This window comes from Oryctolagus cuniculus, chromosome 10 (assembly GCF_964237555.1).
Source record: "Oryctolagus cuniculus chromosome 10, mOryCun1.1, whole genome shotgun sequence".
Lineage (NCBI taxonomy): Eukaryota > Metazoa > Chordata > Mammalia > Lagomorpha > Leporidae > Oryctolagus > Oryctolagus cuniculus.
The window spans coordinates 19,152,166-19,180,114 of record NC_091441.1 but is presented as its reverse complement, the minus strand read 5'-3'; the positions used below and the strand labels follow the sequence as shown (position 1 = coordinate 19,180,114).

Genomic DNA, 27,949 nt, shown 5'->3' with positions numbered 1-27,949 from the left:
TTTACCAAAATATTTCTTTATTTGAATAAGGTCAATGTCATTTTTTGAGTTCCAGCTAGCATCAAATAACAATCAGAAAAAAAAAAACAAACTTGACAAAATGTTCTCCAATTGAAATTGAAGTGGATAGAAAACCCCTTTCAACTTGAAGTACTAGAATAAAAGAAATATATTAAACAGGCAACATACAGATTTAAAAAGTTGCAAGAGTTGATTTTACACTGTATCTTATAAATTAAAACCCCCCATACAGTAATTTTCCACCGTCTCCTTCTGATGGCGCACGCACAAGGGAAGACAACCACAGTCTCAATCCTCACAAAGACCGGAGCGCTGCAGGTGCGCAGGGCAGGCAATCCGTTATTCAAGTAATTGCCGTCTTCCCCCGGTTAGCAGAAAGTACAAATGTCTGAGGTGAAACCTCGCAATCCGGAGAGCACAAAGCTTTAGCAGGCAGGCTTCAAGGTGGGAGTTCTCACGGCTTGACCACGATCTGAAGTCGGCGGTGTGAGTTTAAAAGCTATTGCCAAAGTACTAAGAGGTACAGGAAGCAACCTGGATTTAGTTTGTAGTTGCCAATGAATCAAGAGTTTTAGTAAAAGGAACATTAAGTATATTACACATATACTTAACTAGTGCACATTTGCTAATTTCACTGATAATAAAAATACTGTATTATGCTCTCTGCTCAGCTTTAAACCAAGGAAACAAAACGCCTACCCCACCCCCACCCCGGCAGTTCTCAGGCACTGTGTGCATAGTCACAGGAGGTGCCTGCTGACACAGGTATCCTGAAGCTGCACCCCTAAGCTGTGCGCGGGTGGCTGGGACCCGGTCCTGGAATCTGTCTTCACAGGCACTCCGAACCGGGTGGCCCAGGGACCAGACTTTGAGAAACACTGACATCCCTTTAAAATGCAACAAAACATTGTTTATTGTCTGTGACTTCATGGTAAAGCAGTCAAACAATTAGAACACAAGCAAGTGCATTAGCTAAGGGTATCAGCCATTCCGTACTTGCATTTCCTTTTTTAAAAGTGGCATCATAAACATGACGACGTAGGTTAAAATTTTTAAATCAATTCTGCTTTAATCCAAGGCACCTGTAAAATACTTGCTGGTGTGAGAGAAGTGAACAAATTCAATTCATACAAAATCGTACAGAAAGGAAGGAATCCGGCAGTGACTGCGTTTTCCACAAAACAAACATTTGTGTTCAGAGAGGAGTTACCTGAAGTCAATGCTTCTGAAGGAACAACCCAAACTTCAGAGGATGAAAGCATCCTGGGTAAGCGCCTTACTGATTGCTTTCCAAGCAAACTGATTTACCATGCAAAAAAAACAAAGATTTATGCACATGCCCCTTCCACGCGTACTGGGACCAATCAGAGCGATTCTCCTTGATTCTCAGCCTGAAATACGAATCCTGCTCAGATCTGGGAGTCCTTTTATGTTCAAGCACAGGTGACCACAGACTTTATAACACTGGGTTTGGCAGCCTTTTATCTCAAGAGGATTTCCCATTTGATAGTCTACAGCTTACACATTCTTCTGAAGGCATTAATTTTTTTAATGGAATGAGTAACTTCTGTGATGATGGTGTCTCTCAAACATGAACTTCCAAACGTTAGCACTACAACGGAAAGCCACTGGGACAGCATTTTCCATGCTGAGTGACTGAAGTAGAGCGAATCGTCACTACATATCTGCTGTCAGGGTTCCAGGAAAAAACGGTAACATAAAAAGGAAAGCGAGGCTCTGCTCACACAGCACTTGTTTTGGAGTCTTTGCAGAGATTTTGGGTCATTAGCCCAATCTGTAAATGGTATCTAAAAAATTCATCAATCATATTTTACAAAACACTACAGTTTTGAATTCTGTGGCCCCAAAAAAGACAATCACTTTAGCTAAAAAGTATTCTGAAATCAGTAAAAGTTAAGTAGACATCAGCTATGAAAAAAATTAAATCTGCATTTTAAAATGTCACTCACAGATGGTTTCTATAATACCTGAAACTATGTACAAAGACTTTTTATAAAAAAAAAAAAAAAAAAAAAAAACCAAAAAAACCCTTCCCGTCTGGTATTTCAAGGTTAACTTACTAACAACTGCTTCACAATATCCTTAGTTCTGGCCTTGGAAGAAAATCCGAAGCATTCACTCTATTTTAAAGCTGCTTCTACCACAGCCTCCTGGATTTAGAACAGTCGGGACCCCCGGGTGGCAGGGAGGAATGTAAACAAGAACCTAGTGGCAGTGGTAGACTTTGTGAATTTAAAATACCCTCCAAGATCACAGTCTGGGCTGAGTTACATGTTCTACAAGAGGAGAGAGACGGTTCCTTAAAATACAAGTACAACATCCATGCTCATAATATTGAACTGACATCAATGGAACGGAGATACTCAACAATATGGGCAATTGTGAACAGAATCCATATTACCAGGCAAAATTCCCAGAGAAAACATGTTCATAGGACACGTGATTTTTTTCAGGCAAAAAGCAGCTCTTAACTTCCCCTCTCAATTTCCTCTAAAAGTGAAATACACCGCTGATAATCAGAGGAAGAAACATGTCAAAAGCAAACTGAAGTCTATTATCCAGATCCTAAAGCTCTCCGACAAAATATTCTTTGATTTTTAAAGTGAGCTGTACGAAAAGGAAAGGAATGCGGGACTAGGTCTTAGGCAATCCGACCTCTGAAAAGACTGGTTACAAAATCAACACAATGGGGCATTCTTCAGGAGACCAGCGTTTGGGGGGCGGGGAGGAAGCAGGAGGGTGTGTTTACAGTGAACACAGAAACCTCCAACACTGGAGGCGTGGGCGGGACGAGAGGGGTGACGTCCACACCAGGAGCTGCCCCCTTTTCTATCCCTTATTCTGTCCAGTGGCTGCATGCCACTGACAAGCAAGTCACTCAAATTTTAACAAATGTGTGTACTATGAACAAATTTACTTGTGGTTATCTTTAAGGTTTATTTTTACTGCAAACCAATGTTTAAACATTTGTTTTATACAAAATTTAATAATTTAGGCTGTTAAGCAATTAAATACTTAAATTCCCTAAAAAGTCAGTGTTTTGTACATACGTACACGATGTACACACATGAAAATGATGGTCAAAAGAACTTCTTGGCAGCTGCTTCTTGCTGACTCCTAAGGGAAAAAAAACAAAGAAAAAACTGAAAGTTGTATACACTTAACCTTGGAAAGAAATTAGACTGCTTAAAATTAAAATACCAATGTCCTTTTGGATTGTAAAATACATTAAGATAAGCATATATTCTACCTGTGCACTCCCATGTGAACTGAAATAGGCAAGAAAAAGTATTTGCTATGTGCAAACTTAACCTTATAGGTACTGAAAGCTACACTATAGGCATAGATAACTTAGCTGAGTGTGTCAAATTAAACTAATAAGGAAAAATGTTGGCTCAGATTTTACTCAAAGGCTTACCTGTACATGATATATCCAATGAATAACACCGTTTGCACCACTACAAATATAACAAAGTGGACTGTGGACAAACATGATGGAAATGGCGGTAGTTCTGGGCATTTCGGTTTTTCATTTGATGGCTATAACAAAAGAGAATTTTCTGTAACTACTAGGCAAATTAGTGGTCTGGAAAAAGAAATAAATGCAAAAGTACTTAAAACCTCATAGTTTACTATATAAAAACATTTTCATTATTCATTCCCCAAAATATCTACTATTCCCTTAATTTTCATTACTTAAAATTTTTTTTAAAGACTTTATACATTTTTTACTTATTTGAAGGTAAGAGTGAAAGAGAGAGAGGAGTATCAATCTTCCCAAATACCCACAATAGCTGGAGCTGGGCCAGGCCAGAGGTAGGAACTCCATCTAAGTCTGCCATGTGGGTGGCAGGAACCCCAGCACTTGGGTCATCCTCCACTGCCTTCCCAGGCCCATTAACAGGGAGCCTCAAGCAGGTAGTTTAACCTGCTACACCGCAATACCCACCCCTAAAACTTTTTAAAAGAATAGTTGATGGGCTGATGCTGTGATGTAGTGGGTTAAGCCTCTGTCTGTGGTGCCAGTTTGTATTCCTGCCACTCCTCTTCGATTCAGCTCTCTGCTTTGGCCTGGGAAAGCAGTGGAAGATGGCCCAAGTGCTTGGGCCCCTGCACCTGCATGGGAGACGCGAAGAAGTGCCTGGCTCCTGACTTTGAATCGGCTCAGCTCTGGTCATTACTGCCATTTGGGGAGTGAACCAGCAGATGGAAGACCTTTCTCTCTGTCTCTCCCTCTCTGTCTGTAACTCCACCTTTCAAATAAATAAATAAAATCTTAAAAAAAAAAAAGTAGTTGTTAGCCGGTGCCACGGCTCAATAGGCTAATCCTCCGCCTTGCGGCGCTGGCACACCGGGTTCTAGTCTCGGTCGGGGCGCCGGATTCTGGCCTGGTTGCCCCTCTTCCAGGCCAGCTCTCTGCTGTGGCCTGGGAAGGCCGTGGAGGATAGCCCAAGTGCTTGGGCCCTGCACCCCATGGGAGACCAGGAAAAGCACCTGGCTCCTGCCTTCGGATCAGTGCAGTGTGTAGGCCGCAGCGCGCCGGCCGTGGTGGCCATTGGAGAGTGAACCAACGGCAAAGGAAGACCTTTCTCTCTGTCTCTCTCTCTCACTGTCCACTCTGCCTGTCAAAAAAAAAAAAAAAAAAAAAAAAAAAAGTAGTTGACACTGGACATCTTCTATCCTATTTCCATGAGTATTTCTTCTATTTAAAGAAGGTATTAGGGGCCAGTGCTGTGGCATAACAGGTAAAGCCACCACTTGCAGTGTCACCATCCCATTTGGATGCTGGTTCAAGTCCCAGCTGCTCCACTTCCAATCCAACTCTCTGCTGTGGCCTGAGGAATCAGTGGAAGATGGCTCAAGTCCTTGGGCCCCTGCACCCACATGGGAGACCCAGAGGAAGCTCCTGGCTCCTGGCTTTGGATTGGCACAGCTCCGGCTATTGCAGCCATCTGGGCAGTGAAGCAGAGAATGGCAAACCTTTCTCTCTCTCTCTCTCTCTCCCCTTCTGCCTCTCTGTAATTCTACCTTTCAAATAAATAAATAAATCTTAAAAAAAAAAAAAAAAGGTAATTAAATACGAGGAACAGAGATTTGATCACACTGTCCAGACAGAATGGCTTCCAAGATGACTTGCTCTTAATATGATTATGTCTATGAACAAAGGTCTTCAATACACACATACTACCCACAGCATCAACTGGGTCTTTGCAACGTGGGCTAATGCTGGGGAAAAATATTCTCAGGCAGAACTAAAGGAATAGATAATAATGCTTTGGATGAGAGGTCATGGTCAACAAGAAAACTGTAACATATGTAAAAGAAATATAGTCAAGGCATACACACAGAACTATGGTCGAGAAAGGGAGTGTCCAAAAATAAAGTCCAAGATACAGGTTCTTCCCTTCTGCCACTTACTAGCTAATTAACAAAGCTAGTTTAACCTAATGTTGGTTACTAACATATTAATTTAAAATATTTCCTAAAGGCTATTAAATATTTTTTTAAAAAACTTTTAGGCCGGCGCCGCGGCTCACTAGGCTAATCCTCCGCCTAGCGGCGCCGGCACACCGGGTTCTAGTCCTGGTCGGGGCGCCGGATTCTGTCCCGGTTGCCCCTCTTCCAGGCCAGCTCTCTGCTGTGGCCAGGGAGTGCAGTGGAGGATGGCCCAGGTGCTTGGGCCCTGCACCCATGGGAGACCAGGAAAAGCTCCTGGCTCCTGGCTCCTGCCATCGGATCAGCGCGGTGCGCCGGCCGCGGTGGCCATTGGAGAGTGAACCAACGGCAAAGGAAGACCTTTCTCTCTGTCTCTCTCTCTCTCACTGTCCACTCTGCCTGTCAAAAAAAAAAAACAAAACAAACAAACAAACAAACAAACAAAAAACCTTTTAGATAAAACTCTATAAAATATACAGCACTGGAGCTCTGCCTCTGGTACTAGGGAATAAGACTCAAGCATATTCCCAACAGGCCTCACAGGGGAGAGCTGGCAGAGCTAGACACCAATCCAGTCCAACCCAGTCCAATTCAACCCACTCGAGACGCACAAAACCTGACGGAAGGCAAGTGCAACTGAAAAGATACCAGGAAATGACCAGGTCAGAACCTTGGTGGTGGTGGGGTAAGCGATGTATGGATATCAGAAAATATGTTCATTAAATGATAATAAAAATACTACACATAAGCAAATCATGGGACTGCTGGTCTGAATCCCAGCCCGTGAAGGGTTAACTGCTATGAGAACTGCTCCTCAGTCTCAACCAAGTAGAGAAGCAGGACACACAGACACCTGGAACATACAGAGCAGCATAGTTTTAGCACAAGAAAGTGGAAGGTGAACCCTTTGGAAGGCGAGCACGTTACCGTCGCGGAGAAGGAAAGCGAGTTACCACGTTCCGCTGCACGATGCTGTCGATGTCCCGCTTCACCATGTGCAGGTGCTCCTTGATGTCAAGGAAGTGCTGGGTGGTCTCGTAGACGCCTCCTGCGGAGCCAGGGTGCTGCAGCCCGCCGACCAGCCTGACGGTTTCACTCATGGAATTCCTGAAACACAGACTCCCCTTATATAATGCAATCACTCTGAGGACAAGTTTTCTGAAGTCACAGATATCACAATCAACTGTCTTCCAAACTGGAAAAGAATTATAAAACTACAACTTAACTTTTTTCCTTTATTAAAGATTATTTAAAAATAACCAAAGAATATTACCTAACAATCTGAGTTAAAAGTATAAGTGGATATCGAATAACATAATCGGAGATACTCTTATTCTCACTGGAACCTTTTTTGTTTGTTTTAAAAGATTTATTTATTTTTTTGAGTGTTAGAATTACAGAAAGAGAGGAGAGATATAGATATATAGATACAGGTAGATACTATACTATATATACCTGTATCTATATATCTATATCCAGCCATATCTATATCTATCTATCTATCTATAGAGAGAATCTTCCAATTGTTAGTTCACTTCTCAGATGGCCCCAAAGCCAGGAGCCAAAGCTTCATCTGGTCTCCCACGTGCGTGCAGGGACCTAAACACTTGGGCCATCTTCCGCTGCTTTCCCCAGACTGTTAACAGGGAGCTAGACCACAAGTGGAGCAGCCGGGATTCAAACTGGTGCATTCATATGGGATGCTGGCCTCTCTGAGGGCAGCTTTACCAGCTATGCCACAACACCAGCCTACCTTACTGAAATCTTTGTAAGTGTTCAATGTTACAGCATAATAGATCAACTCATCAGGCCTGGGCTGTCCAAACCCTGCACATATCAAAGGTTTTCAGATATGTGCTTGCCCTGCTGCTAGGAGATGGCTTGTGAACCCCTGCAACACCCTGCCTGATAAGAGAGTATCTTTGTACACCTGGGGCTGTGGGCCTTGCCAGAGTTTACACAAATACTGTGTTTTCCCACAAATGTCTGTTTTTGTTTGCGCAAGGCCTCAGGCTTACCCCATATCAGCTTGCCTTCTAGGGAGAGTGGAGACCAACTTAGCATTTCAGGTCAGGTGCTGCACACCTATGTGACTGATCTGATAAAGCCCTGGCCAGCAGTCTCTAGGTAGCAGCGTTCCGCTCCGTTCTCACACCCTGCTGCTGGGAGAAGTAAGCACTGACTGCGAGACCCGACTGGAGAGGACCGAGGCAGTCTGCTCCTGCTTCCTGCTGGACTCTGCGCACTTTTTCCTTTGCTGATTTCACTTTCTTCTTTGTTGTGCTGAACTGTAACCATGAGTATAGCAGCTGTTCCTCCAGGCAGTCACAGAACCAGAGTTGCAGGAACTCTGAACACAAACGGAATACCACCTCTCTCTCTCTGCAGCTCTGTCAGAGAACCCCAGTGTGCAAACCCAGTGTGCCAACTGGCACCCACCCAGAGCGCCATCTGTGTGTTCCAGAGACGTGGGGAAAACTGCATGTTTGGTGTTTGCTATGCCGAGTGATGGTGCGAGTGTCTGCAGTCTGGCATCTCTCTGCAGGGCACGACAGAAAATTCCTACACGACCACTGGGTGTGCCTTTGGATACGAACCTGCAGGCGTAACAGTAGGGACTACAAATTTTCCTTTAACAATGGCAGAAATATAATGGGCTTCTTATTAATAAGTAAAGGAATGGCTTTGAGTTTTAGTTTGCCTGAAAATCTCATCATTTTACTTAGGAGTATACACAAGGCTCTACAAATGGCAAACAGCTGTTATTTTATTTATTTATTTATTTATTTTGACAGGCAGAGTTAGACAGTGAGAGAGAGAGACAGAGAGAAAGGTCTTCCTTCCATTGGTTCACCCCCAAAATGGCCGCCATGGCTGGAGCTGCGCCAGTCCGAAGCCAGGAGCCAGGTGCTTTCACCTGGTCTCCCATGTGGGCACAGGGGCCCAAGCACTTGGGCTATCCTCCACTGCCCTCCCAGGCCACAACAGAGAGCTGGACTGGAAGAGGAGCAACCAGGACAAGAACCCGGCGCCTATACGGAATGCTGGCGCCATAGGCAGAGGATTAACTAGGTGAGCTATGGCGCTGGCCCCAAACAGCTTGTTATTTAATTTTTCTCTCTCTCTTTTTCTCTCTCTCTTTCTCTCTCTTTCTCCCCCTTTCTTTCTTTTCTGACAGAGTGGACAGTGAGAGAGAGAGACAGAGAGAAAGGTCTTCCTTTGCCGTTGGTTCGCCCTCCAATGGCCGCCGCGGCCGGCGCACCGCGCTGATGCGATGGCAGGAGCCAGGTGCTTCTCCTGGTCTCCCATGGGGTGCAGGGCCCAAGCACTTGGGCCATCCTCCACTGCACTTCCCTGGCCACAGCAGAGAGCTGGCCTGGAAGAGGGGCAACCGGGACAGAATCCAGCGCCCCAGCCAGGACTAGAACCCGGTGTGCCAGCGCCGCAAGGTGGAGGATTAGCCTAGTGAGCTGCGGCACCGGCCTTAAACAGCTTGTTATTAACACGAAGAAGTTTAGTTTCATTTTATTTGAAAGGCAGAGAGACAGAGAGACAGAGAGAGCTTCCATCCACTGGTTCACTTCCCAAAGCCCGCAATAATCAGGCTGGACCAGGCAGAAGCCAGGAGCCTAAACTCTATCCAAGTCTCTCACATGGGTGACAGGGACCTGATCACTTGAGTCATCACCTGCTCCCTCATAGGCTGTGCATTAGCAGGAAGCTTGATTAGAAATAGAGCACCTGGGGCCGATGCTGTAGCACAGTGGTATCTCATAGGGGCGTCAGTTGAGTCCTGGCTGCTCCACTTCCCATCCAGCTCCCTGCTAATGCACCTGGGAAAGCAGTAGAAGATGGCCCTGGTGCTTGGGTCCCTGCACCCACGTGGGAGACACAAAAGTAGCTCCAGCTCCTGGCTTTGGATTGGCTCAGCTCCAGCCATTGCGGCCATTTGGGGAGTGAACCAGCAGATGGAAGACCTCTCTCTCTCTCTCTACCTCTCTCTGTAACTCTTTCAAATAAATAAATCTTAAAAACAAACAAACAAATCAAAAAAACCAGTCCCGAGGACTCAAACCTGCACTGATATGGGATGTATATGTCCCACCTTAGTGGCCACTTAACTGCCGCACCAACTGCCTACCCTATTATTAATGCTTATATTATGACTTAATTTTCTTCAAGTCTGGAGATTCGTTGGTGAGGCAGATAAAATAAGCCTGGACTGGGATAATGCTGCTAACTGCTGATACTGAGTGATGGATACGCAAAGGCTCATAGCACTATTCTACCTCTGTGTATGTTTGCAAATGGACAACAAATCGGTAAGGGTCTACACTATCTACCTCCAGTGTATCGCCCACTACTCCCTTCCACCGGTCTCGCCTCCTGCCATTCCTGGACAGTATCCTCTGCAGTTAAGCCCCCGGCTTTGTGATGCTCTTTCTAGTCAGGATCTCTCCCCAGTGCCTGTGGTCTAAAACAGAAAGTCCGGTTCCAATGCCACCCTTCCCTTTCCCCAATCCTCTCCTGCCAAACACAGTCACTCCCTATACCCCCAGTCCACAAGCCCCCATTTCTACTCTGAATCTGCACAGGTGGGCTGTCTCCCCCTCACAGCACACAGCCCTTGAGAATAGGGTTCAGGGCTCTCACTTCCTACCAATGCCTTCCACAGCTATGGTTCAGTTTGGATGAACATGTAAACAAGTTATTTCACTTAGTTCCTTGGAGTAAAATTTAGATTAAAAAGAAACAGCTTTATGGAAAAAAACACAGACTCAAATCTTACACTCAGAAATAACACCATATGTCAGACTGTTAAATATAGTAAAAGTTTTTCACAATTACATTTGAGTTTACATGATCAATAAAGATTTTAAAACTGGGGCCAGCATTGTGGTGTAGAGGGTGAAGTCACTGCTTGCAACTCCAGCACCCCATATGGGCACCAGTTTCTGTCTTGGCTGCTCCACTTCTGATCCAGCTCCCTGCTGATGGCCTGAGAAAGGCAGCAGAGTGCTTAGGCCCCTGCCACACCTGTGGGGGACCTGGAACAAGCTCCTGGCACCCGGCTAATCTGGGGAGTGAAGCAGCAGATGAAAGATCTCCCTCTGTGTCTCCCTCTCTCTTGGTAACTTTCAAATAAATAAATCTTTTTTTTTTAAAAATTGTAAAACTAGCTACAAAGTATCTCAAGTGTTTTCTGCATTAATGTCATTATTGATTAAAATTCCTCTTAATGGCACACATATTAAAAAATATTCATGTGAGTCTAAGCTTTTCCATTAAAACTCAAATTAAGGATTACATTTTAATGCACTTAAAAATACTTATTAAGCCTAAAGCCTGGGGCCAGTGCTGTGGCACAGCAGGTTAAGCCACCACATGCAATGCCAGCATCCCACATGGGCGCCAGTTTGAGTCCTGGGTACTACACTTCTGATCCAGCTCCCTACTAATGCACTCAGGAAAGCAGTGGAAGATGGCCCAAGTCCTTGGGCCCCTGCACCCATGTGGGAGACCTGGAAGAAGCTCCTGGCTCCTGGATTTTGTCTGGCCCAGCCCTGGCTGTTTGTGGCCACTTGGGGAGTCAACAAGCAGATGGAAGATTTCTCTCTCTGTGTAACTCTATTCTTCAAATAAATAAATCTTTCAAAAATGAAAAATGTCTAAAGCCTCCCAGAATATATAACCTCCTTACTTCTCAGAAGCCTAAACTTACTTACATATAAATGTCTTTTTAATATGGAAAGATTCAGTCATTTAATGAGCTCCTATTCATTCATTCGCCTGCTGGTTCTGCTAACATTTATTGGTTCATGTGATAAGCCAGGCAAATTTTAGGGATATTAATGACAGTTAGTATGTGGCAAAACCACAATTCCTCCCCGTGAGGGCGGTCTAGGCGGGCAGCAACGTCGCAGCCGCACAACCACAGCTCTGCAGAGATACCTTCACTTCAGCTGGCTCCTACAGCCCCGTGTGAACCTGAGGCGGCGCCTGTGGGCCAGAGTTTAGGGAACAGATCAGAGAGGACTGGACAGAGCCCTAGAGAAAAACACTTTCCCAGGGATGACTGAAGGAAGCGCAACAGTGAAGGGAAGTATATGGAACAGAAGCCAAGAGGGAACAGTCTGCACAAGACTCGACAGAGAAGTTTCCAGATGGAGGAGCAGGAGCAGGTGTGACCTGTGCCTCAGAGTCCAGCAAGATGAGGACCGGAAGGGGCTCACTAGGGGACCAGCGCCTCAGAAAGGAGTTCAGTGTCCTGGTGTCAATTAGGTGGTTTGGAAGTGGACAGAGGTCGTTTGGCCTACATTTGAAAGGCAGATGAAGAGGGAAGGAAAAAGAGAAAGCAACAGTTAAAGGCAAGAAGGGCTAGTTCAAGATTTGGGTTGATTTGATGAGATTTAAATCCTGGAAGAGCAAGTCTTTTAAAATGGAAGAAAGTGATCTTGACGGACAAGGCAAAGATGGAAGACAGAATGGATCACTGATAAAGCCAAGTTCAGAAGTCTCAGAAGGGATCCAGGGTTAAAGCGTGGCCCTGTTCCTCTGAACAAGAGGAAGGCTGACGGTTAAGTGTGGCTGGAGCCACCTGAGAGGGGGGAGTGGGACAGGGAAAGAGGAGTGGAGGAGGCAAGGACACCCGCGAGGAAGAGTAGAAGTGGAGGCCAGGAGAATGGTGAGTACCCTGAATCAGACAACGTGAGCAAGCAGGGATGAAGACAATCAGGAATGAACAAAGTCTGCTAAGTGTCTGGAAAATGCACCGGGGAAGGGCTGGCGCTGTGGCATAGCAGGTAAAGCCGCTGCCTGCAGTGCCCGCATCCCATATGGGCACCGGTTCAAGTCCTGGCTGCTCCATTTCCGATCCAGCTCTCTGCTATGGCCTGGGAAAGCAGAGGAAGATGGCCCAGGTGCTTGGGCCCCTGCATCCGCGTGGAGAACCTGAAGAAGCTCCTGGCTCCTGGCTTCGGGTGGGTGCAGCTCTGGCTGTTGCAGCCATCTGGGGAGTGAACCAGCGGATGAAAGACACCCCCCCGGCCACTGCCTCTCCCTGTCTGTAACTCTGCCTTTCAAATAAATCTTAAAAAAAAAAAAAAAAAAAAAAAAACGACGACAATGCACTGGGGGGACAGGGTGAAGACACAGAATAGAGGACGGTTAACAGCCCAGTCCCAGAGGAAAATGTGAAAGCACTCATGTGAAAATGTCGTGCATAATACCTACAACGAAAGGTAAACACGAAATGGCAAATGCTGCCTGCTCACCAAAGAGAGCATTTATATTCTGAATTCAACATTTTAGAAACATAACAATTATCAAATGGCACAAGCCAACATGCCCGAGGGTACTCCAAAAAAGTTCATGGAAAAACAATGAAAATATAGGTTCGTTTTGGTGCAGAAATACTTAGAACCAAGCCAGTTTTTTTTTCATATATGCATTTCCATGAACTTTTTTAATTACCCTCATTCAAATATCAAAGGTAAAAAATATTTGCTGAAAAGGCCTAGAAGCAATGATGATACTACAGTACTACGCACTAAACTATCGTCAAATCCTGTCCCCCACTAAAACTTCAGGACTCCTAGAAAAAAATGCCTTGTTGCCAGGAGGGGAAAAGAAATGTCCAAGAGAAGCCAGGAGAGCCTTACGCTCAGCAGGAAGGAAGCTAACCCAGACCACGCGGTCTGTGCTCCTAGGACATATATGCTAACTTGGAGGGGCTGCTCGTGGCCACAGATGATACCATTTCAGCACTGATAACAAAGACTAATGGATTCAAACAGCAAAACACAGTCAACTATGTGAGTTGAGGGGGAAAAACCACTCCTTGTTATTTAACCTTGAAGGCTGCCAGGGCATCAACTCATTACTCCAAACACAGTAGGGCCTTTCCTGAACTAGCTCAGGGTAGTAGGTGACGGGAGACCTCTTTCTTCCCTAGAATGCCAGCGTTACTCTTTTCCGACCTGCAACCACATGACGGATCTAGGCTACAGCCACCCCTGGTGGTGAACACTCAGAGAGGTTCACAATCATCCGTGGGTATGTGTGTCGGACCCACAATCATCCGTGGGTACCTGCTGCCATGATGTGGATATGGTCTTAGTGTGTCTCGAAGGGGTCACGTGTAGAAATTTCAATCCCATTATGGAGTATTAGAAGGGGGGAGATTTCATCTGACTGTAGTGCTTAGAGGTGGGGTCTCTGGGTGGGGGAGTGATCAGGAACAGGTAACGCCATCAGCGTGGAGCCTCCAGGACCGAATCCTGGTAGCTTTATAAGGACAAAGACCAGAGGAGACACACATGCATATTCCCTGTCACCCCAGGCCACCTCAGACTCTAGATCAGCCACTAAACCTTGGATCAGACTGTGAGACAACATACACCTCTTTCTTTATAACTTAACCATCCATGGTACTGTATCAGCAACAGAAAATAGACTAATACACCCGTGGATACAAAAATCCAAAGACGTTTCAGGCCCTTATATAAAATGGAGTAGTATTGACATATAAGCTACATACACTCTCTCATAGACTTTAAATCCTCTCTAAATTACTAGTCATACTTAATACAATGTAAATGCCATGTGGTTATTTAGAAAACAATGGTAAGACAAAAAGTGTGCACACGTTTAGCACAGACTTCATTTTCTCCCCCAAATATTTTCAACCAGAGGTTGGCTGAATCCACAGGTGCTGAGGGCAGCTGCAATGGATGTGCTCATGTATGACATGAGGTTATCAGGAGTGTTGAAACCGGGCGATGGGGACACAGAAGAGGACCCTTCTACTAATCTCAACTTTTTCTGTATGTTTGAAAACCTCTATAATGAAAATAAAAATTGGTAAGGAGATCTGTTAGAAACGGCAGTTAAGTGGGATGATCCTGAGAATCAGGCCTGACTCTTGTGACACTGTGATCTTCTATCACTCAGAGCCTATTTGCTCTTTTCTAAACTGAAGAAGGTTATATATATGCTTCTGAAGCTTTCCTTCTGCTAATAAAAGAGATGCTCCAGGTGGGTATTTGGCCTGTGGGTTAAGCCATCCACTTCCTGTATGAAGTCGCTTGGCTTCAGTTCCTGGCTCCACTCTCAATTCCAGCTTCCTGCCAGTGCAGACTCCGGGAAGCAGCAAACGATGGCTCCAGCGGCTGCAGTCCTGTCACCCACGCGGGAGACCTGCACTGCCTTCCCACCCTCAGGCAGTGGACGAGGCAAGGACTGCTAACTACCCACAGGGCGTGCTTTCATGGACAGTTCAACTGCATGGCTAGGGTTTCCTAGCCGCTACTGAACCTTAAGATTTGTAATATTACTGTTCAGTGACATAAACAAAGCCCAAAAGGGTATCCAGAGTATGCTACCCTTCACAGAAGAAGAGGAGCTAAGAAAATATGTATGTGCCAAAGAAATACAAGAAGAACAAAGCAGATACTAACAGGATTGGGTAGCCATGGGGATGAGTGGGAAGTGATACTTCTATGAATAGATATTTTTAGGGCTGGGACTCTCAGCACCATCATATTCTCATATCTTTTGTACTAGTCAGTTTCTTGCTACTTTAAGTGAAACATCTGAGAGAAGCTACTTATGAAGGAAGGTTTAGTCTGGCTCACAGATGAGGCTAGGACGTGGCATTGTACCAGAAAGTAGGACACAGTATTGGACCAGTATATTCAAATAAAGAAATGGGGGCTTCTTCAAAGAACACAGAAGCTGACCTGGAAGGCGTTCACAGCGAACAAAAGGAGTCACACACAATTCCTTCAAAATGGTTTCAATTCAGCAAAAAGAAGTCCTGCATCAAATTTGACTACATTATAGTCCTACAACCCTGTGGATGCTAACTCCCCTAGTATGTTCCATAGAATTATTACTATTACCCATTTTCAAAATATCTTATAAATACAAGAACATATTTGGTTTTGTCAAGTAACTATAACAAATCTGTTTTTTAAAGATGCTAAAACAAGGGGCCAGTGCTGTGGCATAGTAGGCTAAGCCTCTGCTTGCAGTTCCAGCATCCCATATGGGCGCCGGTTTGTGTCCTGGCTGCTTGTCTTCTCCCATCCAAGTACTAACCAGGCCCGACCCTGCTTAGCTTCTGAGATCAGACGAGATCGGGCGTGTTCAGGGTGGTATGGCCGTAGACCTGGCTGCTTCTCTCCTGATTCAGCTCTCTGCTATGGCCTGGGAAAGCAGTAGAAGATGGCCCAAGTCCTTGGGCCCCTGCACCCACATGAGACACAAGGAAGAAACTCCCGGCACCTGGCTCCTGGCTTCTGATCAGCTCAGCTCTGGTCGTTGTAGCCATTTAGGGAGTGAACCAGCAAATGGAAGGCCTATCTTTGTCTCTCCCTCTTTCTGTCTGTAACTCTACCTCTCAAATAAATAAAATCTTTAAAAAAAAAATGATTAAACATTTTTTCTTTTGTACCTTAGAACAATTTAAAAATTTAAACATTTTTAGTTTCTAATCTTCAAAATTCCTATATTTATTCCCCTATTTATAACATGAATCTAGAATATGACTCTTACCCTCCTGGAGGAATCTTATAATACAGAGCTTGTATACAAAGACAAGTCACACATTCAAGATAAGGATGTAACACTCCGACACTACTTTTATATACTTACTTCATTTCATTTACTTGTCTCAGAATCTCCTGCTGCGTGTTCACAACATTATCCACTTCTTGCTGTGTGATCTGGAGGGAGGAAAGATGACCAGCCAACTCAATATTCCACGTTCTACAGAAGCACAGACCAACGTAGTCTTTTTTCCCTACAGCCCCTCTGCCGAGGGCTCAATGCAGCATTTGTGCATAGTTTGACAGCTCACCTGCCCGTGCTGTCCTGGGACTCCAGTTCCTCTTTTCGAGATCTCCTCTGTCAGTGAAGAGACGTATCTTCTCTGCTCATCAAGAATCATATCTAACTGTCGGTTCAGCTGCTTGATTTCAAGATGGATCCGATTCTGTCCTTCAAAGATTTGTCTTAGCTCCCGATCTCCTACACTCTCAAATATTTCATCCGCTGCAAAGGAAATTACAAACAGAAATTATTAGAGTCACCTACTCTATGTGTTTTTCAAAGTATGATCAACATACACCAAGTATCAACATACACCAAAACTGGATATTATCAACAGTGTTCTAATTTCCCAAACAGCGAACACACAATTAACTTGATCATAATTAAATTCTTATTTGCTTTTGTTATCGCTAAGGGATGCACTTTATATATATTAGGTCTGAATTTTTTAAATTTAAAAATAATTTTCTTCCACATACACTGTGTGATTTCATTTATGCGGATAGGCACAACTGATCTATGGTGATAGGAATCAAAATATTTACAGATTCTATGGAGAGGTGTACTAAATTGAAGAGGGATGAGGGAACTCTGGGTGATAAAAATATTCTGTGTACTGATATGAGTGATGGTTAAATGAGTATACAGATCTGTCAAAGTACATCAAACAATACCATTCAAATGGTTACTACAATCAGCTTCAGGATACACCCCTACATCATTTGTGATGGTTTTTACAACAAATTCAAAAAAAGAACTGCATATTTAATTAAGTTGGAATCAGACTGTTGATCATTTAGAGAACTGCATGCGACATAAGGCTCAAATGCCAGCCACAGGTTTATTAAGTATAACCTCAATCATTTAGTTGATGGAGAACAAACCAGGGAATAAAAGACAGCAGATAATTAAAGTCACTCTGTACGGCTTCAGCATGTTTTATTTCTGACATTAGTATGCTTAAGTTCTTAATTACACTGGCTTATCCTACTATTTTAATCTCTTTAATTTTAAAGTATTACCTCTATGATAATAAAAGACATAAACCTTAGATGATTTCATTAACGAATACTGAGCCTCAACTCTTAGGTCAGCACTGTTTTTGGATTTAGATTTAGGGACAAATGAGCATGGCAAGAACACTGCTGGCCTCACAGCCGTTCACTTCCATCCGTGGCTCACTGTCCACCCACAGGAGACAGTGTTCCACCTCACTGAGCCACACTCTCCCTGCTACAATCGCCAATCTCCAGACCCTTACAGAAGCCACGGAGACTGTGCCAGTTCAGGGAGGAGGCAGCACAGACACAGGGTTCAGCCACGGCCCCCACCCCAACAGCTCCCTGCCACTCACCAGGCTGGCCTTGGAGGTCGGGGTGGCCCTTCTGGAATTCCTCTTTCTTTTTATCCAGTTCTTGCTGGAAGTGCTCAAATTCCTCCTGGTACTTTTCTTTTTCTTTTTCCAAAATGTCTCTATCTGGCGTGGGCTTTTGTGGAGTTCAAGAATAGATCATGAAAAAGATAAGAAAACCAGCAAGACACCATATGTTTTAATTCTCATTTTAACTATTGTACCACTAGCTGGAAGGTTAACATAAAAATGCTATTCCTGGGGCCGGTGTTGTGGTGTAGTGGGAAAAGCCACCACCTGCAGTGCTGGCATCCCATGTGGACACCGGTTCAAGTCCTGGCTGTTCACTTCCCATCCAGCTCTCTGCTATGGCCTGGGAGTGCAGTGGAGGATGGCCCAGGTCCTTGGGCCCTGCACCCACACGGGAGACCCAGAGGAAGCTCCTGGCTCCTGGATTCAAACTAACCCAACTCAAGCCATTATGACCATCTGAGGAGTGAACCAGCGGATGGAAGACTTCTCTTTCTCTCTGCCTCTGCCTCTCTGTAACTCTGCCTTTCAAATAAATAATTTTTGTTAAAAAAAAATGCTGTTCCTTACATAAGTCATGGTGAATTAACTCATGCTACAGAAATCATTGTAAGTGCCAGCATTTGCTGAGCACTTGCTGTAGTGCACTGTCTCTAATCCTCACAGCAGCACAGCATGACCCGCACAGACATGTTTTACCAGGGAAGACAAGGAGCGCCACAGAGGTAACATCAGTGACCTCACACAGCTGTCACAGGCGGAAACCAAGTCGAAACCAAGTCTAAACCGGGCTCTGTCTCCCCATGTCTGCGGCCATGGGCCAACACCACTGGAAACAGAAATAAATTTTGGAAGAAAAACTCTGTCTACTTACTGGCTCTTTTCCAGGCTCTGTCAACTGGAAAGTCAGAAAAGAAAGGACGTCGTGGTCATCTACAAATTAAACAACAAAAAGCTGGAGATAAAAACTGTGACAGATTATGTTTACAGCTATTAATTTACTTTATATGTGTTGCTTTAAAACATAATATCCTGGCACCAAGATCCCCTGCACTGTCCCTCAAATGTCCCACCAAATAAATAAAACAAACTCCTGCCCTCCATGTATTTCCCGTGCTATCTGTTCTTGGCTTCTCTACTGCACGTACTACTTTTTCCCTCACTTCCACATGGTTTCCCATGGAGGAGGACCCTAACTTTACCTACAAGTCACACAAGAAATCAAAGGCCTTTCAAGCTGCTCAAGCTGAAGGCAGGAGCCGAGCAGCCCGAGCTTCCTCACGCTGACGACTCCCACCGCAGAGCAAGAGGCTAACTTCAAGTGTGCAGCGATCTCTGCCTTCCACCCTCTCCACGCAGATTAGAGACGGCGACAGATTAATGAGGAGGGGAACACGGGCAAGGCTGCTGCGCGGAGGAGAAACCGCGTGGTGTAACGGGGCAGGGGCCAGAGAGTCACAGCCCTCCTGGGCGGACGCGACTCCCTATGTGATCTTCAGAAAACTCCTTCCAGCTGAGATTTGGCAAACCCATCCGAAACCAGGGAAAACACAATCTCTCCTCCCTCTCTCCTCGGGTTGTAAGGAACAATCCACAGATTGAAAAATATTCACAATGTACCCTATCTTATCAACACAAAATAGTATGAATGCCAAGGGATAGCTTAATTTATCATATAAATATAGGAAAAAACAGCAGCAATATCTTTAAAGCTTAGTCCCAAAACATTTCCTCAGGTGGCCAACTTCATCATGTATGTTAGGTGACACCTCTCCCACGCTTAACATGCTTGACAACTTACCTTCTAGAGCCTTGACTTTAAATGTGTCTCTGTCAGTATAAAATGGTACACAAAATGAGTTCTAATTCACACCTGTATTACGCAGCCCTGTGTAATACATACAAGCTACATGTTTGCATGTAGCATAACTAACTATGGGATGGTTCCAACCAGCCTTGAAAGGTTAAAATTAAACAAGGCCACATTTCCCCAGAATGTGCAATTCCCAGTGACAGTTAATTCACAAACTTTTATTTTAAAAGCACGCAAGATTCACCTGCAAGACCTCCAGTCGCAGCAGATATTCCAAAATGTCCTTGTTGGGGGATGATCATATTCTCCACTTTGGCACAAAATTCATAATCATTTTTATCTGGTGTAAAGCCATTATTGATCATTACCTAGACAGACATAGTGCAGCTATAGATTTTACACAGACACTGTTAAAGGTTAACCAAGACTATTCAATCCTGCCTCTCCATTATTATAAAGAGTAATTTTAACTAATGGTTGGCATGATGACACAATTTCATTTCTCACTTCGGAAAATGTTTTTGGCCCCACTTGTGTCGAAGACTTAAGAGAAAGTCTGGTAACTTCCCCCAAATATTTTTCTAAAATGAAATATGCTTCATGCACTCTTGAGAAGACTCAGAGAATCCTGACTGTGCTCCATGAATGGCCCATACAGAAGAGGTCAGACCTGTTCTGAAACTGTAACAGAGCTAAAACCAATAGGCTAACCTGCAATTTAACTACACTGGCTTGAGAATTACATAGATTGCTTCAACAAGTAGTGAGCTCCTCTTTATTCAATGAGAAGGGTAATTAGACTGCCAAAGGTCGGCAGAGCAGAAGTGACAGAAGTCCCACTGATAAAAAGGACAGAAAATGAAAAAACTAAAGACACGCAAGTCTCTACTCTGCAGAACATATATTGAAGGAATTCTAGAAAGCGCACGCATCCACCAGAAACTCTTCCCTTACCCCAGTCAAGAAGGGGTTTAGCCTCTTCAATACCTTTCACTCTGACAACCTATCAGCAGCCCCACTCCAGATCTGAGTCACTGAGAGGCAGAGTGGATGCAAAGGCCCCATGGTAAGGGCACTTTTATCATGACCTCCAGAGTACAGCTCTGTTAGGGACTGTTAGAAGCTAAGTCACATGGGCAAGATGTTACAGCAAGAGAAGAATGACCTATGGGCAGGAAAGGTTAACCTCTATGAAATGTGAGGTGGAAACATGCAAACTAACAGTTACAAATCACCTGTCATTTTAAAGATCGTCTGTCATTTAGTTAACTAATATTAGTATCTGTTTCCTCTGATTAGTAATATCTCAATTTCGGTTTGCATCATTTACAACTGGTCTTGCTCTGAGTGTTTCAAATCAGAATGCACACCTGGTAAGACAATGGCCTTTGAATGTTAAAAAGGCAAATGAATCATGTTCCAACTCCAACACCAGCAACCTAAGCAGTTCTGAAGTTTTTCCTGGTGTTCTAACAAACTAAAAAGTCATCAGAACCTTACTGGTTGAACTCTAACTGTTTTCACCAAAAGGGTATAACATTCATTGCACAAAAATGAGCAGACATGCTACGAATGTAACTGAAACCTGGCTAAGACATGTCCATTGCTTAACGCCAGCAACACGTCTTCATATCATCATCGTTAACTCTATTCATCTTACAGTTTCCACCCTAGTTCATGACTACACCGTGGTATTTAAAACACCTTGTTTCACCTGTGCTCCTCCAACAGCACTTCTTAGTTCCAACTTCCCCTCCCTCTGCCTTTCCCTAGAATGTGGGAACAACTGGGACAAACTAAGGGTACAGCTACTAATCTAATAAACATTTCTTGAGTACCTAAAATATGTGCAATGTTACACACCATGGGCAATACAGCATACAATTACAACACCTGACCTGAGAAGTTTACAATCATACTGGTAAGACAGAAAATACTCTGATCTCTGCTATCTTCCAGCCATACTACACCTGTCTCCTTTCCCACTATTTCAGCTCCTCTGGAAGGTCCTATGCCTGCTGTCCGTGCCTAGAGTGCGTACACACTTTCCCTACTCTAAACCTCCTGCCGCCCTTTATGAAGCAGCTCAGCTCTGAAAAACCTTTCCTGGCCTTCCCACTCCCAGCTAGCCCGGAGACCCCTTACTGATGTCTATGTGGGAATTTCTAGCACACAACCTAACACTAATTATGTGTCTCTTACTCAGGTTCGCATCCTGAAGGCTTGAGTATACACATAACATGCGCCATACACTGGGGTGCTCACACATTTGCTGCCAGAACAGAAACCCACTGGCAAGGTCTGACAACAGGTGACCACTTCCATGGAGCTTTGAAGCCATATTTGCTCTCTTAGAGTAACACAGATGAATACGACGACAACATCCAAAGTTATGTGTATTTACTTTCTATCAAGAATGTGTAATGAGAAGTCCTATGAGAATCTTGTTCATTTGATGATGACTAAACCACGTCACTTACCATCAGTGTTTTCTGGTAATACACTATCTTTGCCCGGACAGGATAGGGTTTGTTACGGAAGTCCCTCTGGCAACTCGCTAAAGCTTGATTAGCACCATCACTACGAGAGAAAAGAGGACAAATGAGAAACTTGGAAGGCTTTTCAGTATTTTCAACTTTAGGAAGGTTAAAACAATATCAAGTGAGGACAAAGTCTTGGCATATTTCAAGTTTATTCAAAACACCTACAGTTGTCGCATGAACTTTCTTCTGTCAAAACTCAGGGTAACACTGGAAGCCCAAGGTCACCCTGTGCTGATGGCATGGGAAATACGAGTTCTATACGAGACTGAGGCAGAGTCTGCTCCCCAGGGCAGAATCCCAATCACTCATGAAACTTCAAACAATGCAGATTCCTGGATCCCACTCCACATCCACTAAGGAGAATCACAGGAGCGGCCTGGGCATCTATCTTGAGCAGCTCTCCAGGGCTGCAAATCGCCAGCGGCAGAAACAGAGAACAGTAGCACAGGGAAGTAATTTTTCTTACAGTTCACTGACTGGTTAAAGGGCAATTCCTCCACAACAAATACGTGAAAATCGAAAGTGTACGGACCTAATTCAGAAACATAAATACACTGCACACTCAGAAGCTTTGTAGCCCACTGAGTCTTTAAACAGAGCACTATTAAATAAGTCGGCTTAAGTTGCTTACTCATCAGTTTGGTTAAGGCCCAACTTTATTTTGCAAAGATCATTTTCTAATAAAGATGAAAATGCAGGACTAGTAACATCATCGAGAGCTGGAATATTCTACAAACCTTCAAAAGTATTATATAATTTTAAATAGAATAAAAACACCATTTATTTTTGAAAGTTGGGGTGGCCCACAAAAAGAACTTTAAAACAGGGCTAAACTAAGACCTTTCAACCAAGTTACAAAATACAGGGCAGAGAAAGAATCATCTCATTTCCTCTGGAAAGTGTTCAGATTTGAAACAATGTATTTCATAAGGTTTGCAAAGAGAAGCTGAAATTAGGAATAAGGTAAAAATCACATACTTACTTTTGATGGTCATACTGGATTTGTCCATTGTTGCCTATAATTACTATCGTAGGATTATTTTTCTAAAAAATAAACAAATATATTTAAATCCTTAAGAATTTCTAGATCATTCTTGATGTGCTACAAGACATCTTATATCTTTACAATTCTAGGACTCAAAATTTTAAAACAACATGTCCGCATTCAAGGAGTTACTAAAATTTCCCTTTAAATTGCAAATAATGCTCTCTGAAAATCTGCAGAGAAACAACCAAATCACCAATCAGAAGACAGCCAAACCACAGTTAATATTTCCAGTATCTGAGTACATTTTATTCTTACTTATTTTAGGAGAGATAATTAGATAAATTGGCCTGATTAAAAAGAATGACTCAAGTATGAGAAATTAAGAATACTGGAGTGCACAGTAGTCCTACATTTGGACAGACTCAAGAAAGCAAACTGTTACAGTCGTCTCAACACTACTGGTTTCACTGCCAACATCTGAACACTCATGTTTATCCACCAGAATTGCTAAGCACACACAACTCTCAAACCTGGTGCTCCATTATGTCCTCAAATTGGTCTATAAATTCCCAGCTATAAAAGGACTAATCATTATGTTTAAAATACTGCTTGAGGGCTGGTGCCGCGGCTCACTAGGCTAATCCTCTGCCTGCGGCGCCAGCACCCCAGGTTCTAGTCCCAGTCAGGGCGCCAGATGCTGTCCCAGTCTCTCCTCTTCCAGTCCAGCTCTCTGCTGTGGCCTGGGAAAGCAGTGGAGGATGGCCCAAGTGCTTGGGCCCTGCACCCCATGGGAGACCAGGAGAAGCACCTGGCTCCTGGCTTCTGATCAGAACGGTGCGCCAGCCGCAATGGCCATTGGGGGGTGAACCAACGGAAAAGGAAGACCTTTCTGTCTCTCTCACTGTCCACTCTGCCTGTCAAAAGTAAAAATAAAAATAAATACTGCTTGAGAAGTCTTCTACTATTAAATGGATGAAAATGTTAGGCAAGCTCTATTTCTCTCAGCCTAATCTTGCTGGCAGACATATTAAAGTGTAACAGTCCTGACAACATACATACCTTTCCATCATTGTCAAAAGAATCAAAAAATATTCCAACACCATTCCACATGTCAGCTGCTCCAAACACTGGGCCCTCCAAGCCTTGATTTTCTGTATACCAAATTGCCTGAAAATATATAAGGAAGAGTTAGAGACCAGTGTTATAGGCATTTGTATTTTTAAACATTTTCTAGGTTAAAGGAGTGCTCATACTAGGCCATCAGCTCCAATTCGACCTCTTCCAGTCACTCGAAATGTCACCTCCACCTCCCAGTTCTCAAAGGCTGCTTTTGTCTTCGTCCACACTGACCCCCTTTGGCTTTTTAAGGATGGTGCTATTCGAATTTGATCTGAACTTGGAATAGCATCTAGAACAAAAACCAGAGAAGAAAAGCTTTAAGCTATAAATACGAGCAAGTGAATTAAGTTGTTAACTAACCGCTACGTATACCTATGGAAATCAAATTTTAATTAGTAACCTGTACAATAATTTTGCTAGGAAATAATTTCTTGTTGACAGTTTCAACTTTAAAATTTTAGGGCTAACACTTCCTTTAGCTTTTGAATGGTGAAATACCTCTGCAAAAAAAAAAAAAAAAGAAAAAGAAAGAAAAGAAAAATTAAATTTAAACTGCAATCATAAAACACCAAAAATTTCAAGGGTAGGGGGAAAAGTGGGGGAAATTATGACTTAAAAGGCGACCTATTTGATTCTCATAATATTCTTTTGGAAATATCTTTGGAAATATCTTTCAAATTTGCCTCCTTAGAATGACACTGTAATGTGCAAGTATTTCACCAGTTTACAAATGTTAGAAGCTCAAACAGTATGAAAAGAACATACCACTAGGAATCAACAGACTTGTTCCTAGTCTCAGTTCAGCTGTGTGACTCTGAGTAAATAATTCTTACTCTCTTGGGTTCACCAAATGTTCACCTGTAAAATGAAGGGGCCAGGCTCAATCACTTCTATAAGTACCCTGAAAGTCAGATGTAAAATGTTGTGTGTATTCATTCTACGGCTTCAGCAGATTCTCAGAGAACACAGTGATTCCAACAGCGGTGCATCCTCAGGCTAGGGTCAGGTCCCAGCTCTGCCACTTATGAATTATTCCATTTTAGTCAAGTGACCTCATTTCTCGAACAACCTCACAGGTATGTAAGTGTCAATTTAAGTGCACGTCAACACTTCAATAAATGTTGGCCATTCCTATCACTGGACTAATTCTTAAAGCACCCATCAGGCCTACAATTTGAACAGTTCTAACACACCCAGTCAGGTATTAACCAGTTCTGACACGGGAAACAAGACAACTGTAGTTATCACTTTACAGGTAAGAAACGGACAGAAAGAAAAGAAAGTTTAATAAGCTCAGTCACTGTCACCATCGCTCTCAAACACTCAAAGGCTAGGGAGGAGTGGCAATGTGGAAAGAGTGCTGGACAGAATCAGAAGACCTAGGCTTCCGTTCAATTTTACTGACACTTTTTTAGCTATGTAGCCTTTTCCAAGAAACTCAGTAGTTTTTGGCAGAACAGTTTTTTTTTTTTTTTATCTATAAAACAGCTCATATCTGCCTTGTTTATTACTAAGACTCAAATCAGAGAAGGGAGGTGAAAGAGCTTTGAGAGTAATAAAAGTCTACAAACTCTTACCGTTTTTCTGCCCTTGTGATATAAGGAAGTGTACTGACAGGACAAAAGGACTGCAGAGTTAAGACAGAGAAACACCATAGATGCGGCCCTCATGGGGCCGACTGTAGAAGGCTATGTTCAAATCTCTTCATTTTTGAAATGTTTAAATAATGGACGGCGGGGCAAAATGAAAAAGGGAAAATGATGAACAGTGTAAAGAAACAGCAAGACTATAAAACTCAGAGTGACAATGAAAGCAGGCGGTTGCCACAGCAGTGGTTCCCAGGGTCAGTAGAACCGTCATGGCTAAAACACTAATCCTGCGTTTCAAATTCAGCCCAACCACACGGCGTTAATTCACTATGGAACATAAGCCTGTCACTTGTGCAGAAGAACAAGACCAGTTTGGTATGGCAGCTAATCTGAGTAGCTGACTGATATTCCTAATTGGCTGATGTGGTGTGTGTGTGTGTATGTGTGTGTGTGTGAAAGAGAGAGAGAGAGAGAGAGAGAGGCAGGCAGGTGAGCAGGCAGGCAGTGGAAGTGCACAGGCAAAAAAACATGAAGAAATCCATCCCCACTAACTGAAAAATTCATCATCAACCCAAAAAAGAATAACAAGGCCAAAAACAGCCGTTTGGGATTCCGTGTAGCAGTGTTATGTATTGAGAACAATGCTATGCTGGTAACAAATACCCAGACATATCTCTGGGGAGCGGGCACATAACAAACAAATGTGAGGCACAGAATAATTGCCCTGTACTCCAAATACTTGATGACTCGGTTATTAAGTCAAACTGAAGTTTACAGCTTTTAATTACTCACTAATTTGAGGCAAATGGGCCTTTCCTGAAGGCACGCTTCCTACTCGGTACTTTCTAGGAAGAAAACATTTCATCTCAACAATCAAATCGCTGGCCTAACGTGGCTAATGGTTTAATCGCACATACAGATTGTATCCCAGCTAGAACAGAGCTCCTCCTCTCGGGTGTAGGGATCCGCTGCTTGTTCCAAAGTGTGGCATCTGACGGTCACTGCACAGACTCGCCGCAGACCAAGGGCCACGGCCAATCCCTTAGTCAGCACTGACACATCAGCACTCACAAGTGCAGATCAGTTTGCTTTCACAAATGTAAACGCGCCGGCCAGCTCTTACTAATCAATAAGACATCAGACATAAAGCAGAGGTTCTATCAATCAAAAAAAAAAAAAAACCAAAAAAACAAAAAAACAAAAAACAACTTTTAAAGGGCTTAAGGCACCGACCTATACTTAGTCTTAGGTTCAGAAACAACACCAAAAACACATCCCCTTTCTTACCAAAGGCGCCAGCGTGCCTCTAAAGTTACACGAAGCCCAAGACAAAGCTCAAAGACCACATCGAGTCACTGAGCGAGGCACGATTGAAGGCGCAGTGCCAACAGCTTAGACACGACTTAACAATGACTCTAGGAGGAACAGATGCCATCGCTGTAGCCAGAGCGGGTCACAGCCATCGCGGACACGGGAGCAGAGCAAGCAGCGGGAAGGAGGCAGACCTCAGGCTGGGGTGGCCGCGTCCCCTGGAGACGTGGCGGCAGGGAGAACTGCGATGCCCACAGGCTACCGTGAGCGCTTGCAACTGCAGAAGGAACCAAAGACTTCTCGATCAAACGGAAAGTATCCACGGGGTCACAGAAGCGACACAGCACGGGGCGAGAGTGGACGGCACGGGCAGGCAGACCCCCAGGGACAGCCCGGGGACCCTCGCCGGCCAAGGGGGCTAGGGGAGGGGCTGACGAGAGGTTCCCCTGCACGGCGCACACGGCGTGGGCGGCAGGAACGGGACCCTCGCTCACGACACCATTGCACCGACGGAGAGAAGGCGTGAGGCGGCGGCGGAAGGTGGGGAGGGGACCCGGGACCCCCGCCCTCTGCCCCCAGCTTACTCCCCGCGTGGGCCCAGAAGGGCACGGTCCCATTGCTCTGCACCAGGTGCGGCCCCTTGAAGCTGAATTTGTACTCGAAACGGCGATGCGGCAGCGCGCCCTGGGTGCCAGCGGCGCCGGGGGCCGAGGGGTCGCCTCCCACGCCGTCGCCCCAGACCAAGCGACTGAGCGACAGCAGCAGGGCGCAGAGAAGCGGCCGAACTCTGGCCTGGGGACCCCTTCGCCTGGACCCCGCCATCTTGGATTCTGAGACGCGGAGGCCGGCGGGAGAGGGAGGGGCGCGAGAGGCTGCGGATGGCCAACAGGGCGC

General features: G+C 44.4%; 1 protein-coding gene across 2 annotated transcripts; it reads right to left on the bottom strand.

Annotated features, from left to right (window-relative positions):
* LMAN1 (lectin, mannose binding 1) lies at positions 1–27,949 on the bottom strand. 2 transcript variants are annotated; one of them, XM_002713615.5, is made up of 13 exons: positions 27,640–27,949; positions 24,290–24,444; positions 24,096–24,203; positions 23,031–23,092; positions 21,986–22,085; positions 19,750–19,873; positions 18,567–18,625; positions 17,666–17,798; positions 16,340–16,533; positions 16,135–16,205; positions 6,432–6,585; positions 3,461–3,582; positions 1–3,159 (listed from the first exon to the last, which is right to left on the bottom strand). In XM_002713615.5, the coding sequence occupies exons 1-13, from the start codon at positions 27,875–27,877 to the stop codon at positions 3,123–3,125; spliced, it is 1,557 nt and encodes a 518-aa protein (XP_002713661.1). In that variant the 5' UTR covers positions 27,878–27,949; the 3' UTR covers positions 1–3,122. The 2 variants fall into 2 exon arrangements, with proteins under 2 accessions (XP_002713661.1, XP_008259642.1); XM_008261420.4 differs by having other exon boundaries at positions 6,435–6,585.